The sequence below is a fragment of the Lagopus leucura genome, unplaced genomic scaffold (genome assembly GCF_019238085.1).
Source record: "Lagopus leucura isolate 7727_CA_CO unplaced genomic scaffold, USGS_WTPT01 Super-Scaffold_100057, whole genome shotgun sequence".
In the NCBI taxonomy this organism is placed as follows: domain Eukaryota; kingdom Metazoa; phylum Chordata; class Aves; order Galliformes; family Phasianidae; genus Lagopus; species Lagopus leucura.
In genome coordinates, this window is record NW_024962303.1 from 476,078 (window position 1) to 492,304 (window position 16,227).

At 50.9% G+C, this 16,227-nt stretch overlaps 2 protein-coding genes across 2 annotated transcripts; both read right to left on the minus strand.

Annotated features, from left to right (window-relative positions):
- Window positions 1-762: 762 nt before the first annotated feature.
- On the minus strand, window positions 763-5,304 carry LOC122188255 (putative P2Y purinoceptor 10). The gene is made up of 2 exons (XM_042886414.1): window positions 4,991-5,304; window positions 763-2,658 (listed from the first exon to the last, which is right to left on the minus strand). The coding sequence occupies exon 2, from the start codon at window positions 2,606-2,608 to the stop codon at window positions 1,493-1,495; it is 1,116 nt and encodes a 371-aa protein (XP_042742348.1). The 5' UTR covers window positions 2,609-2,658; window positions 4,991-5,304; the 3' UTR covers window positions 763-1,492.
- A 2,421-nt stretch (window positions 5,305-7,725) lies between these two features.
- LOC122188276 (putative P2Y purinoceptor 10) lies at window positions 7,726-14,958 on the minus strand. Its single transcript, XM_042886444.1, has 2 exons — window positions 14,911-14,958; window positions 7,726-10,301 (listed from the first exon to the last, which is right to left on the minus strand). The coding sequence occupies exon 2, from the start codon at window positions 10,297-10,299 to the stop codon at window positions 9,277-9,279; it is 1,023 nt and encodes a 340-aa protein (XP_042742378.1). The 5' UTR covers window positions 10,300-10,301; window positions 14,911-14,958; the 3' UTR covers window positions 7,726-9,276.
- Between the last annotated feature and the right edge of the window lie 1,269 nt (window positions 14,959-16,227).

The following is a 16,227-nucleotide window of genomic DNA, read 5'->3' on the forward strand; positions in this document are numbered from 1 at the left end:
AGTTCACAGTAGTGATGGAGCAGCTGTGGCCAGGTTTGCCTTCATCCAGGGCCAAGAGCGCTCACTGGGGTCCACCTGACGGTCCACCCTAACGTGCATGCATCTTCAGCCCTAAAAATCCTTTTTCCCTCTCCGAACAAGCAAGCAGAACCCTTTGTTTTGTTGTTCTTGGGGGTTCTGGTGAGGGATTTGGGGGCAGTGCTCACTGGGGGGCAGTGTGTACGTGCTGCCCGCTCTCGGTGTGCAGTACACAGCAAAGAGTTTCTCCACGTTCTGCCTGTCCCTCTGCTGTGCTCCAGCTACAGAGAAACACCGCCTGCTTATGCTCTGCCAGAAGTGTCGCGCAGGCTGGAAATGTGCATCCAATTATCAATCAGCCTGTTTTTTATCAAAAAAAAAGCCCCAACCCTCTGCCTACATCGACTTAAGTAATTCTCCAAGTGTTTTTGTCACCGCTGTTGCCAGTGCTTTGATCCGAGAGGGCAAAGCTCCAACCCATGCACTGCCCATGGGGCTTTTTGGAGCTTTCAGTAACACAAATGGGCCCAGAAGTGGGATGGGCACCCCTGGAGCTTGTGCTGTGGGAGCAGAGCTGATGTAGGGCTAGCTGCTAAATGGAGTGAATGCAGCTGCCGAGAAGAGCACGGAACGGGAATGCTGCCTGAGCGTGGTGCTTGGGACTCTTTGGAGGAGGCTATCCATCTATGCAACCACAAGATTATTTGCAAGTGGCAGCCTTTAAAATAATACCCACTTGAGAACTTGTTGAGAACATTTTATTTCCCCCCGAGTTTGAAGTCCATAGGATGCACTCAGGTTGGGTTTGTAAACGTTTCTTGGTCCCCAGTGAAGGCTGAGACCATTTCTGGGTTATGAAGCAGAACCAAGGGGCTGCACAGCATCTCCATCAATGAGCGGAGGCTTGAGCAAAGTGCTGGGTAGCACAGGCCCCTTGTGATAACAGCAGGAATGGCACTGCCAGCTCCTCGTCCTCCCACTGCAGCTCTAAGGTCCTGACCTGCCTGGGTTCTGCCCAGATTATGGGTTTTCTCATTGGAGAGAAAGCTTTACAGGTTTGCTTTACATGCAGAACACTGAGTGTCCTGATCCCGGTGTGTGGAGAGCCAGGCTGCAGCAGGAGGACTTCTGTAGCTGATAAATAGGTAAGACACTGAAACAACAACAATGGCAGGGGAGGAAGGCCCTCACAGTCCAGCACAGGAGAAACACCGACATTGGTGGTGACTGTGATATTTTAGCTGTGATGTGAAGGAAAAATGCTGTAAGGCAAACAGTTCCCAGCAGCAGCATCAAGCCTTCCTTGATCAGAATGTCCTCCCAGGTCAGATCCCCACACCTGCTGCACACGAGGGTAATTTAACACGGACTAACACGTATTTGGAGACCAACATGTATTAATGCGCACTCGGAGACGTAACACAGTCTTCACTCAAGCAATGGGAATGCCAAGGTGGAGAAGAATGCCTCATTTTCAAGAGATGGACTCCAAGAGGAGCTCGTCGGGCTGCATCGGGGGGATTTCCATGTTGTTTATCCTTCCAAAGAACTTGGGGAGGGACCAAAACTGAAACCTGGGCAGGTTTCTCCGCTTGGTGCGGATGTTGTGGCCGGCGTCACTCGTGGTGAGGCTGCGTCGGCTGCGTGTGAGGCGAGTCCGTAGGGCAGCACAGCCGTGCCGGAGCAGCTGGTCCTGGAACTCGGAGGTCATGAAGTAGTAGAGGACCGGATCCAGGCAGCAGTTGAGGCTGGCAAGGCAGAGGGAGATGGGGTGAAAGCGGAGCGTGTTGCTGTGCACGGTGCAGTCCTTGATGATGTTCTCGATCACCAACATGAAGAAGGGGAAGTTGATGTGGTAGGGGGTGAAGCAGATGAAGAAGACGGCGGCACACATCAGCACCATCCTTAGTGCCTTCTGCTTCTCGCTGGCGCTCTGCAGCTGCGTCCCGCCCTCCTGCAGCGACTGCCGCATCTTCCAGGTGCACCACGCGATGATGCCGAAGGGGATGACGAACCCAAAGAGCTCTGCCACCGTCACCAGAGTGATGGAGGCTCCTGGCGTCAGCTGCTTGACGGCCAGGTCGGAGAAGCAGGTGGTGGTGCTGTTGGATAGGGCCGGGCTCCTGACGATGGGCAGAGGCAGGCAGGCGGCGCCCACAAAGAGCCAGACGGCCGCGCTGAGCCCCACGTCATAGCGGCGCTTCCAGGCCGTGGCCTTGAAGGGGTGCAGGAGGAAGAGGTACCGCTGGATGCTGATGCAGGTGAGGAAGCAGATGCTGGCGTACATGTTGAGGTACTTCAGATAGAAGCACAGCTGGCAGAGGAAGGTCCCAAAGGGCCACGTGTGGTTGATGTAGTAATACATCCGCAGCGGCAGCGAGAGGACGTGCGCCAGGTCGGCCACGGCCAGGTTGATCATGAAGATGACAGCCTTGCTCTTCTTGCTGATGAAGCGGCACAGCACCCAGAGGGCAGCGCTGTTGGCCAGCAGGCCGGGGATGAAGATGATGGTGTAGGTGGCTGCGTACAGCGTGTTCTGGAAGGACATCTGGGGCTGGCTGCAGTTCTCTGAGGAAGCGTTGCTCTCCATCGCAGCCCAGACTCCTCACTCACCAGTGGGTTCAGGCGGACGGAGGCTTCCTGCAAGGAGCAAACACAGATGGTGTATAATAATCCTGTGATTCTATGGTTGGAAAAGACCACCAAGATCATCGAGTCCAAGCCTTGAACTCTCACTGCAATGCCCCCTAAGCCATGTCCCCCTGTACTGCCAAAAACCTCACGGTGTTTCCCCATGTTGAATAATGCACTTCAGGCCATGGTGACCCTGGGCATCCTGGAAGATTTTATCTGCAAAACTACAGCTGTGTTTTGTGTCTGCCAGCCCAGTATCACAGTGACGTTGCCCTAAGTGCCATATCATTAATTGCCATTGCTAATACCTAAGCACATCTTCATCTCTCCAGGCTTTTTCCAGAACCACTTCTACTGCACTGAGCTTTCTGTCCAACTGTGACCAAATTGCTGCTCTCTGGTACACCTACAAGTGATTTCCACAACGCTACAAATAAAGAGGGGCTATGAGTGGGCCGTTATGGCTCAGCACAGAGGTTCGGTGCAAACCAGGAGCATGGCAATAAGCAGCACCCATGAATGATGCTCAGCAGAGCAGTGACTGGCCAGGGAGGTGCAGACAGATCCATCAGAGCTCTGGCTCCAGACTCAGAGCTGGGTTATAAGCTAATAGCCAGCCGAACGCACGCCAGCCCCTCTGCTGGTCCTGCTAACTCAATTTGGGTCCTTGTGGTGCACTGTGCAGGCATCGTGTTATGGCAACAGGAGTGATCCTCCAGCAGCAGGACACGCAGGAAGATGAATGCATCTGTCTCCTAGTGAGCAGAGTTTCTTTCTGTCCCTTTGCCTGTTTCTCCTCCCAGCACAGGGGTGTTAGCAGGTCATGCTGGGGGCTGGCTTGCCTCTCTGTGCACGAGGATGCTGTGGAGAGGATGCTCTATATGTACACAGGATGCTTTCTCTATACAGATATAAAGGATGATAGAAACACATAGAGGAGATAGATAGGACACTATTTATACATAGGATGCTACATATGTATCCTATGTGTCAGAGGGGCTCCCCTGTCCCTGCAGCCCACATCCTAAGGGCTGTGGCCATGCGGAGCCTCGCTACCTTCTTTCTCCATTTGTTGGCTTTGTTTGCAGCCCAGCAGTGTGCCTTTCTTAGCTGGAGCATCACCTGGATGTGCAGTTTTGGTTTGGCAGTTCTCATTACACCTGGTGAGACCAGGGGGAGCTCCCTGCTGCCAGCAGCATGGGGTCCTGCTGAAGCTCACCCAACACAGCTCCTCCTGACGGCACCGGATTTTCATTTATTACAGAGCAGGGCTGCTGCTGTGCTTTGGCAGGGCTTTGCCTGCAATTCCTTCATTGTTTTGATATTTCTTTTTCTTATTGCTACTGGTGTAAAAAGTAATGCCCTCTCTCCACTCTGATTTACATGCAGACAGGAGCTGGGGGGGCTTTTATCCATGGCAAAGCTGAGATTTATCCAGCTGCAAGCCAAACTTCATGTCTGTCCTAGTGGGTTTACAGCTGGAAATGCAGAGGGGAGAGAGGGCAGAGCCATCAGCTGTGAGCACCAGCTAACTGTGCTTCATCAGGGCACTAAGGTTGCAATCACAGCACCATGGAGCTTTTTGGAGCATGTGAGCAGTGTCTTTTTCTGGACATGTACGTGGCTGTCGGTACTGGAAATCGCCTGGCTGCTCTGAATCACTGCCTGCCCCACCCAGCCCTGCATTTCTGTGGTACGGCTTTTAGTGCTCCCAGATCCACTTTCAAATTCGCCCTCATCCTTTCCATGGGTTTGTTGGGGAGACGGAGCCGTGCTGGAGTCTGGCTGCAGTGGGATGGGATGGGATCGGGCGGGATGGAGTGGGGTGGGATGGGACAAGATGGGATGGGACAGCAGAGCTGCCGCCCTCCAGTCCTGTTCATTGCTGGGATGCTGGAGGGAGAAGCAGCTGAGTAAAGAAAACATTAAGAAAAAGAAGAATCCCCACACTTTTGGCTTGAAGTAAGCTGCTGATTTCAAGTAACAGAGGCTTTTTAGAAGCTGTGTTTCAAGCAGTAGTTTTGTTTGTTTAATCCAAGCACTGATGGGAAATGCATAAACAGATCCGGTCGGTTCTAGCAGCTCCTGCCCATAACAAAGCTGAAGTTCTTTACTGTAGGAGGCAATGCTTGCTGCAAGCTGCCTCCAGCTCGTGTGCACAGCACTCTGCTCCCCCTCCCAGCCAGCGGCACAGAAATACGCAGCCACAGTCACTGCCAGGATATAAAACCAAATATACAACAGAAAATCAAAACCCACCGCAGTAGAGTTGCTCGGAACCGTCACAGCTTCTATCTACTGGGAAAAAAAAAACCCCACACAGCAGCAATGGGCTTACCTCCCCACAGCTCCCATCCTGCACGGGGCTGGCATCCATGCTAGGCTGCAGGAGCAGTGAGCCCTCGGCTTTGCTTTGCCACGGCTCCTTGCAGCGCTCCCGGCTGCAGCGGCTCCCCTCCAAACTCCCACATGTTTTTGGAGCGCTGGAAAGAATCCTGCCGGCATCTGCAGCCCGGCACAGCGGCTGCAGAACAGGAAATCCTGGATTTTGTTTCCCTCCAGCACACAAAATGTGTTCAGTGAATGACGCGAGAACAGCTGGAAGGGCGGTGGTGTCACTGCGACCAATGCCACGGGATGGAGCTCGGACGCACTCTTCTTTCTGCTCAAAGTTGCATGATGTGAATGTGAGGTTTCTCAGCCCGCTTCTCTTTTTCCCTGCTTTCATACGAAAAAGGAAAACCAATCTCTGGATCAGTAGAAAGTTCTTGGAAGGCAGTGATTTCCTTGCATTCTCTTGGAATTTTTGTTCACTTCAGATGATGAACCCTACAGGCTAACGCTAACACGGCTTTGGAATTTATTTCTTAAATATGTGATGGTTTAAGATTGAATTTTTCCCCAAGCAGTACTTTTTTACAAAAACAGAATGTCCATCATTCCCAATTTCTTTCCATTTTTCACATCCTTGAATTCCTTCTCCGTATCTATATATGTGTGTATCCATATATACACATACATAATTTTATTTCCCCTACTGCTGAGAATGACCTTCTTCTTTCTCAGCTGAACACTGTCAAATCTACACATCACATGACTTCTTCTGAACTTCCTCCTTCTCAGTGCTGCATTTTCTGGCCCTGGGGTTGGTAAAGCTGAAGTGGATGCTGCCACATTCCCCTTCTGTCTTGCACTTAATGTGCAGTCATAAATAAGGGCTCTTTGATGATCTTTGTATGTCCTTTTAGTCTATCTCATCCCACCCTACCCTACCCCATCCCATCCTACCTTACCCCATCCCATCTTACCCTACCCTACCCTGCCCCATCCCATCCCATCCTATCCTCCTCTGTTCTGCATTTATTTTCTTTAACAGTCCTATGACCCTGCAAAATGAGCAAGAACACAACTGTGGAAGAGAAGCGAAAGAGGTAACACCAAGTGCAGTGCAAGTCCCCAGCCCCACGGCTGGAACCAACCCTGCAGTGTTGGTTTGGAAGGTGAAAGAGCAGCTCATCATTCATCTTTTCTCCCCATGAATCGTTTTCAGCAGCTGACGGCAATCCCTGGGAGAAATAACTGTGTGCAATTGTTTGCAAAGAGCTCAGATTTGTACAAAGGGGGTTGGATTGTGCCAGAGCATCTCTCTGCAGAGGTTAAAGGTTGATCCTGAAGCAATGTGATGTTTTGCCAGGATATCCTGTGAGGATGTCCTCCTTCTGAGGCCAGGGCATGCATCCAGCCTGTTCCCATCCACTTCAGCCCCATCTCTGGAGCTGCCTGTATGGACTTGCTGCTCACTGAACTCCCTCTCATAGCCCCACTGAGCCCTTCCCTGCTGCTCAGCACTCCAGCAGGAGACGCAGCACGTGCATTCTGCACTCTGCACATTTGTATTTTTAAAAGCAGAAGACACGAAGGAACTCCTTAATATCTGTGTGAGGCTTTATCTGAGCCTCCCGCGGAAGGTCTGCTCTGCATTCAGACTGGTATCCTGTGGGCAGGAGGCCAAGGGCAGATCACTCACACCTCTGTGAGTGCTCGGCACAGGGACATGTCTGACAGGATGCACCTGAAGGATGTCTGACAAACAGCACTTGGAGGAGCTGCTCTCCTTTGCACAAAGCCCCGGGCAGGGACTCACCAGGCTGGCAGTGTGTGGCATTGGGGCTGGGCTGGTCCCCACGGCACGTGGGTCTCTATGAAAGCAGTGGTAGGAAGATTGGAGTTGGTCATTGCCAACCTATTCAGATTAAGCTCTTGTGTAAAGCACAAACCAGGTATTTTTTAGTGGAAATGCACAAGCCGTGTGCCCAGGTACTCACAGAATCCTGCAGCTGGCACCGGGAACCTGCAGGAAGGCAAGAAACCCTACGGACTGTAACCCCACTCCTGTTCCTGTCCAATAGAAGAGGATCCTTCCCCAGGCAGGAGAGGAACCTCTCAGCTCTGACATCAGTCAGCATGAGGAACCATTTGCTGGCCCTTCAAAAGACATATTTCTTTTGCTAATGGCACCAGCACAGGAGACAGTCGAGGAGGAACAATGTGAAGTGATGCTTCCTATGGACAAAATAATAAACACATTGTATGGCAATGGGAAATGGAGTGAATTGCAGGAAGCGGGGCTGGCACATCTGCAGCTCCATATCCCCTCCATGGGGGCAGCTGGGTCTGCTGGGGACTTGTTCTGCTGCTGAGTGTTTGGCTTGGACTAAAACCTTGGGAGTTCTTGTATGGGGTTGCAGAGGGCAGGCTGTTGGTCTCTGATGTGCAACAGATCAGACAAGCTGGTTATGTGGGATCTGGGGGAGCTCAGAGGTGAGCAAGGCAGGGGGATGGGGTGACAGCAGGAGATGAGATGCTGGGGATGCCCTCATGGGGATGGGAATATTATCCCTTCTGGAGGTCCATCCCACACCTTTCCGTAGACTGGAGAGGAATCTTAAAGAACAAGAAAAGTCAGCAGCCACCAGTGCACTTGATAATGACCTCTGATCCACGTGAAGGAGGAACTGACCCCATTCTGTCCTGCAGGTGCAAAGGACCACTAGGAAACTCAGCTTACGCTTGCAAAAATGCGTTTATTTCTGAAGCATCAGTTTTTGGAAAGTACAACATAGGATGAGCTACACACTTGCCATAACACTGACTTCAGCTTGTTCTCACCTGATAAACAGAGAATTGTAAACACAGCCAACAGCTCCCAGTTCTTACTACAAAGCTACAGAAGCTGCAGTAACACAATGTGAATGCTACTCTGTCTGGGTGAGCATCTTTTGGCATCCTCACTTATCTGCTTGTAAGATTAAGTTCATAATACTGTTGTTCATAAAGAGAGAACTATGGCAGCTAATTGGGCTCAATCAACAGCTGGTCACTGCTTTTGAGAAGAGCTCCAGTGTAATGGTTTTCCAAACCTGGGTGTTAAATTGCCCCCACTTTGTTGTAAAACAGTCAAGTAAAAAACTGTAATATGCAGGAAAATGTTGGGTAAGAGAAAAAGTAATTAAGAGGAATTGTGTGGTTGAAGCATACCCAGCAAGTGTTTCTGGTATTTTATCTGCTTTGTAGCAACATGTGAGATGGTGCCACTGAATGCATTTGTTTTGGAAAGACACGGGTTTCAGAGGGAGTAAATCAGTGTTTCTGATCAGCAAAAGAGTCCTCAGTTATCACGGGGAAACCGTTGTTACACATGGGTAGAATTTGGCCTAGAATTTGTCACATCTTAGAGAAACCAGCGAGGGAAGGACACCTTTCTTCTCTAGTGCACGTGCCCCTGAACCCCTAAGGAAGGACCTCACGGTGTGGTCTCAGCACTAGGCTGAAGGAGCCGTGCACATAATGGGGATGAGGACCTGTGTGGTGCCACTGGGGTCACCCAACCTGGCAGCACTGATGCTGGGCCCCCACTGCTGGCAGTGATGTTCCTTGGAGTGTGAAGGGAACATGGAGAGAGGAAAGGTCCTGCTGTGCAGAATGTGAGCAACCTCACAGCACTGGCTGCAGCGTAAGGCACAGGATGCATCCACAGGTAAGGAGCATACATGGAGCAGGGTGAGAAGAAGGAGTTGATGAAAAGAGCAGAAAGAAATGAAGCAGTGGTAAGTGTGATGACCAGAGCAATGCTCTGAGAGCTGGGGCAGGCAGCAGCAAGGTGGGGCTCTGTGCTGGAGCAAGCTCACACATCTGTGTCCCTGAGCATGGACGGCAAAACTGCTGCTTGCTGTTCCTGGCCACTTCGCACGCAGTGTGCAGAGAAAGCACTTCAGCAGATTCCAGTGTATGGATGAATAATCATCTTTGGCTTGAACAAAGAACCTCTGGAGTTGGAGAAATGGAAAGAGGAGTTCCTAGGATGTTTCCACCATTTCCCATCAAAGGCTTTGGGGATTTTCCACTCCGGCTGGGTCAGGAGTGGGCATCACAGCGGTAGGTGCAGTCAATGTCTGTGTGTCCCTCCAACACATTAATCATAAAGTTTTATCTTATGTGTATCGAAAGATTTCCACTGCTACAAATCTCCCCTGAACAATCGAGGGGTCTTCTGTAATGGAGTTGGTAGTTGAACAATCCTGGATTTCAGATGAAATATCTTAACTCTCTTCAGCTGGCTTTATTTCATTCCTTAACTGACGATGCACTCTCTTTGCTCATGAGCCGACTCCTGATGGCCATGCTGCTGTGCCTGGAGATCTGGTCCTGAAACTCTGAGGTCATAAAGAAATAGAGGATCGGATCCAAGCAGCAGTCCAGACTTGCCAGAGTTAAGCAGAAGGGCTGGGTGTGCAGCGTGATCCTGCGCAGGAGGCAATCTGTAATAACGTTCTCTTTCACCATCATGTAGAAGAAGAAATTGATGTGATACGGTGCAAAACACACAAAGAACACGATGGCACAGGTGGATACCATCCTCGAAGCTTTCCGCCCCTCGCTGTTGTTCTGCAGCGGTATCCGGAAGCCCCGAAGGGAGACCTTTGTTTTCCAGGTACAGAACACGATGACGATGAGGGGCCCAATGAAGCCAAAAAGCTCCGCGGTGGCCGTCATCGCCACAGTGCCCACTTTGCTCTCGATCTGCCGCACCTCCAGGTCTGCAAAGCAGGTTTTGGAGTTGTTCTGCAGGCGGAAGCTGCGCATGATGGGGAACGGGGAGCAGGCGGCGCCCACAAAGAGCCAGACGGCCGCACTGATGGCGATGTCGTAGCGGCGCTTCCAGTCCTTGGCCTTGAAGGGCTGGTATAGGAAGAAGTACCGCTGGATGCTGATGCAGGTGAGGAAGCAGATGCTGGCGTACATGTTGAGGTACTTCAGGTAGAAGCACAGCAGGCAGAGGAATCTCCCAAAAGGCCACGTGCGGTTGATGTAATAGTAAATCCGCAGCGGCAGCGACAGGACGTGCGCCAGGTCGGCCGCGGCCAGGTTGATCATGAAGATGATGGCTTTGTTCTTCTTGCTGATGAAGCGGCACAGCACCCAGAGGGCAGCGCTGTTGGCCAGCAGGCCGGGGATGAAGATGATGGTGTAGGTGGCTGCGTACAGCGTGGATTTGTACGTTACGTTGGGATCGGAGCAGGTCCAGTTGCTGTGCGTCATGATGGGACTGCTGGGAGCATTTGGCACAGGAGGGGGAGTGCAGGTCATTCCTGGGGAGAGCAAAAGCAGTGGTTGTAAAGGCAAAGGCACTGCAAGAGTTGTCTGTATTCACATTTCCTATCTGACAACAATGAGGCTCAGAAGGTCCCCTGTGTAGAATATGCTGCTACTTTCTTCAAATCTGCCCCCTCCTGTTATTACTGCAGAGGAGATAGGACTGACTCCGTAGCATCAGTCCCCTTGCTGTGCTTTCCAGTTTCCGTAAGCATAGGAGAAACTATGCCACACTGCTCATGGAGGAGCAGGAGGAGCTTCCCATCCCAGCAGCTCTAACCCATCTGTGACAGGGGGAATACACAGGAGGAAGGTGTGTGTATGGGAACTGTTGAGTCCTGATCTGAACCACTGAGCACCTGGGGAAAAGACCTGGTCAGCCCTGAGAGCACAGGTGAAAGCAATTCTCTCTTAGCCCTCATTTAAGGGCTGAATGTCATGGGGGAAGGGTCTCTGGTTGGAGATCCCTCTTGTCTGGAGTTTTCCCTGTGAGCCTAAGTTTTCAGAGATGGGTGAGCACTTTTTCTCTGTAGCATCTTTCTATTGCACTGGTTTCCTTGTGGTTGCATCTCCTGTAACACCATTCCATTGCCTTGACCTTTCTGATTGTTATAGTGTGCCATAGCCTGACTTCTACAAGCAAGCAACCACATAGCCCAGTGACCAAAATGTGGATGCCAACAACTGGATTATACCTGTGTTTAAGTTACAGGAGCTTGGTTTTATGGGGTATTTCCCCACAGGATTCTAATTCTTAGTATAGTGATTCCCTTCTGTGTCTAAAGCTACAGTTAACACTGAATGTTGGCTTCCTGTTTCACAGGGCACTGCAGATACTGCTCCCCTGCTTCTGACTCATTTCCTGACAGCAAAACTTGCATGGGGCATTTGCCAGAGAAAGAAGTGTCTCTGTAGGTAGATATTAGTAACTCATCCCCTGGTACTAAGGGTTCTCTTCTTTGTGCTGCAAACAAAAAGAGATTAGAGCTCTCAAGTGACAAAGAGCACGATTGGTGTTGGTTTTCTTCACTTTGCTAATTGGGGCTGCAGGTGGCCCCAGCCCTGGGCCACTAAGTGTCTGCACCTACAGGCTTTATTAACAGGAGCTGCAGACAATTCTGCTTCTCTTTTTAACTTCTGTTTCATTTTCTTATGGTTTGCAAAAAGCAGGGTTATCTCCTGCCACGTGCTTGGGTTTAGCAACTGAACTACATCCTTCAGCTGCACCTAATAGTGAAGAAATGCTGTAGCTGGGGGGGCACTGCCCAACTCCTCCTTCACTGGGACAGCACAATAACACTGAGGTGTCCCAGGCCGGGTCCATCTGCAGCCCAGCTGGACACGTGCTGCTCCCTCATCACCCTCCAGGTGAGCTCCCACTCTGCCAAGAAGCCATTGAGCATCACTGTCAGAGTTATAAGCTGCCTGCATGCTGAGGTCAGCCTGACTGCCCCATGCTCTGACAAAACACAACGCCACGTGGCCACTGACACCACAGAGGATTGGGTGCATTTGCAAAATGTTCCATTTTGAGAACATGCTGCTATTCAAATGCTGCCCAACGGACCTGGGATGTTCAGAGGGGCTGAGGTCAGATGAGTCACAGCAATCAGTTTGCATGTCGGGGTTCCAAGGTACAGTTAGACTTATTTACATTTCATGTGACAGCTCAGAACCAGGCCGCAACAGCAATGTTCAGAGTAATCAGGCTCAGGCTGCTGACTCAAAGTAGCCACCAAACAGAGATATTTAGGGTAAATGTGCATGTCTGGGATGTATATCTGCTGTAACATGAGATGATGCACATGCTTGGTCTCACATCTCAGCCTTCGTGCTCTGATGGCAGCAAGCTGTGTCCAGACACCAGATGGGCACCAGTGGGCTGCAGCAGCCTGAGCCCATGGTGGAGCCCCTTACATGGAGAGATCCCCTGGGCTTTGTCCTCATCTGATAATTGTCCACAAGGTGTCAGAGTTAATCAAAACTTCTCTTCTTTGCCCAGTTGAAGGCAGTTTTCTAAACCCATAGGGCAGATGGAGGGGCAGAGGTGATGGTGTGGCCACATCCTCGTGACTTTGTGTTGCTATCTTCCAGGATGATCCCAAAAAGAGGAATGCTGACATTAGGGGAAAAAATGCTCTGTGAATTGATGCTCCTGTCCCTGGTGTTTACATGGAGACAGCGGAGGTCAGGAGCTTCAGCCCTCAGAGCCACAGGCTGCAGAATCCTCTCCATGAAGGGGCAGATGTCCCAGCTCCATTACCTGAGCAAATGTAAGGATATGACTGGTGGGCAGGGAGCGCATGGGGCAGCACTGGGGCCACGGGGTGAGGGACTCAACTGGCCTCAGGGCTGGGCATGTTGGAGAACATGGACTGAGTGGGGTGACCCTGTTGGGTGCAGCAGCATTAATGCCATCAATGTGCATATGGGGGATTGCTGCTTACTGGCACATGGTGGGCTCTGAGAATGAGATTTGCTACAAAGTCATTAACATCCCTTCAACCAAATTGTACAGGAGGCAATTTAGCAGTGGCTGTGAGTGATTAACCTGATCTCAAGGCTCTTGGGAAAGGAAAGGAACTTTGCTGCTCCCTAACTCAAATGCAGCCCTCTTTTCCTTGACGTGGAAACCTGTCCTTAGGCTTTGCCAGGAGGCACATCAAGTAAGAGTGGACTTTCTATGGCAATTCCTGTGGGATCTGCTCTGCAGAGTCTGTGTTTCTGAGGCTGTTGCAAAACAAGGAACGAATGAAGCATGCATATAATTTTTTGTAGCGGGACAATTTGGAAGCACAACATGGCATTTACAGCTGCACTGCCCCCTTCCTCCCACTTGCTCAGACTGGGGGTAACTCCTTCCATCCCTCTCACCTTCCTCCCTGAGGACAAACACAACACACACAGATGCCCCTGGCTGTCTGCAATCGGACTTCCTATCTGCAAAGCTGTTCAGACAGCATTTGCTGTGTGAAGTATCAGCAAAGGCTGAAGTCCTTGAGCTGATTTTATCAGCACTTGTCTCCATGTGTCACATCAGAAAGTGTTTTTTGTTGGTCCCTCACACCACACTGAGGGAAGACAGCTCCTAATATGCAGTTTAAAAATAAAAGAAAAAAGAAAATTGGTAGTAGATCTATGCAGTGTTATCCGAGTCCTGCTTTGTATGCTTCACTCGGAGTCTGCATTTCTGAGGCTATTGCAACAGGGAAAGAATGAAGCATGCACATAATTACTCGTAGCAGGATAATTTGGAAACGCAACATGGCACTTCCAGGAAAAAGAAGTTCATCTCAAAGCAGCACGGCGTCCTGCTGGCTGGCTGCCTGCAGCAGGTCGGTCTGATCACAGCACACATTCTTCTGCCTTCATTTCAGGGCTGAGTATCTCTCACTTTCGCACTCACGCTTCAGTCTGAAACCTCTGCACTCAAGTGGAAAGTCCTACAGTTACAGGTACTTTATTTTTTTTCTGTTTTTCAACAAAGAAAATTGGAGCGGATCTGGGCTGTGGAGATTTCAGTTTGCATTCTGCTCTCATTCCTACTCCTACAGCTGGCTTGGGCAGCACAGCCCCACGGTGCAGTGCCATTCCCAGTGCTGAAGGTGTGGGCACAGCAGTGGTCCCACCGCTCACACCAAGGCTGAGCTGGGAGCTGGAACCCTGCCTGGAGCAGCTCTCTCCTTCTGCACCACCTGCTGTCCCAGTGCTGCTGTCCTCTCTGACACAGGTCTGCGGTAAGCCCAGTTTGACACTGACTCACACTCCATGCTTTGATTTGCTTTTCCCTTTTGATTTGCTTTAAGAAATTTCAGGTTTAGGGTCGACCCAATGTGGATCTCATCCGTCACTGCCAAACTGCAAACATGCTGGGCTGAGCTGTCAAACTCCTCCTGAGCACAGGTGAATGCCATCCCATTGCTCCTCTGACAAAATATGGCTTAAAAGCACCAGTGAATGAAGTTAGCTAAGTTTTAGCTGGTGGCTGCAGTTGAAACTTGAAATTTCAGCTCTGAACCTCAGCACTCTTGAGGGCAAAGCCACATCCAGGCAGCCCGCTTGCACGTCACGTTGTGTCCCCAACCTCCAGCAGTGATGTCCCGCCATTGTGATTCAGGCAAAGAGCAGCATGGATGCCACATGGGCAGCATGAGATTATTATTCCTTTAGCGGCAATATAAATTGCTGTCAGAAAAAGAAAAAAAAAAAAAAAGAAAAAAAAAAAGAGAACCCAAACAGATCTGCTGCAGTTCCCCTTACCGCTGAGTGCCGTTTTAAAGTAAAAGATCTTGGAGAAATCAGGTAAAGGAAGCAAGGGCCCAGCAGTGGATCCTGTGGAGCACCGGGAGCTGCCCACGCTGAACCTTTGCCTGCTCTGGTGGCAACAATTTCATGCAGCTGCTGTTGTGCCTCCTGCATGCACTCGTGCAGAGGATTGGGGCACTTGGAGGGCTGCTGTGCCGAGAGTCAGAGCTTCCCAAACCCCCTCCCTGCATGAGCTGAGCCCAGGGAAAAAGCCTGGGAGGGCAACGCCAACACAGGAGACCCTAAAATCTTGTTAATGCTTGTTCTAGATCACAAAGAGAGAGCGTAAAACAGCCTTACCTCGTCAGGCAGTGACCCAGCCGGCTCAGTGCTGCAGGCAGGAGGAAGTGCGCCGGCTGCAGCACCGCACCAGCCTTGTTTACAGCAGCATGGCAACCTGCGTGACATCACGGCCTGCCTGAAGGTGATGCTTTGATGCGTGCCTGTGGTGTGTGGCTCCGCTTTGGGGGACTCAAATTCCCAGCCCTGCAGAGCTGAGTCCTGGATGGGTGTATGCAATGTTGTCCCCTCATCTGTGCCTTCATCTTTGGGGTTTTGGCACCAGGGTGGCTTGGATCCTTGTGATGCTGCAGAATGTCCTGAGCTGAGCAGCCCTGCCACCATGCCTTCCCTCCAAGCATAGCGCTGAGCTGACCATGGATATGACCCCAAGGTTCCTGCAATCAGCTCTGCCCTCACCTCCCAACCAAGGGGCTCAGTCACAGCCCACGGCTGCTCCATCTCTTGTCCCTAGCAGAGCCCAGATTCCCAATAGCTTTTTGTAGAGCTCTCTTGAGCCTTGCTTGACGTTTCTCTTGCTCTTAATAAGCAGACTGCTCAGACTAGAGGTACTGAAGCTGCTGCCAGCAATGTTGAGTGGTTGCAGTACTTAAAGTGTTTCCAGCAGTGGGGTGAAATCTCACCTCACCTTTACTCTGGGGGTTAAGTGGGGCTCAGCCCTCCGGTTCTCTGATCCACTGAGTTTTAAGAGCCTGCAGAGGAACACTGCTGCGCCCATGCCCTGATGGGAGACAGTGGGCATGAAAACTAATGGGATGGAAAACGAATGGCTCTAATTCAGGCATTTATGGCCCACAATGAACATGCCTTAGAATGCCCCGCTGTGCTTTATGGGCTGCCCTGCTTCCATGAATTGTCAAAGGAGCTTGCTAGAAGTCGGGAGATTGTCAGATGTTTATTTTAAAATCATTTACAGGGGCTTGATGAAAAGCAATATTGAGCTGTTGGCCAATACTGCTGCGTTTATCAGTGCATCCTGTTTAGCTGGTTTGTAAGCTGTTGTAGCAGCTGGAATTTACCCAGTCGCAGTTGCCTGTTCCGTGTGGGCACCACTCAGTGCTGCAGCTCAGCAAGGCAGAGCCTGACTGGGGAAAGGACCTCAGGGAGCAGTGATGGACCTGAGCAACATTTGGAAAACAACCCTTGTCCCCCCCTGCAGGTGGGATATCTGCATGAGCCTCCATCTGCAGCCCTTTCAGCCTCGCTCAGCTCATAGACCTGACAATTTGGAGCCAAAGCCACGCTCTTTGGGCAAAGGAGAGATGGAGTTGACTGGAACACGTGTTGGTACATGGAACACATTGCCCACCTCAAAAA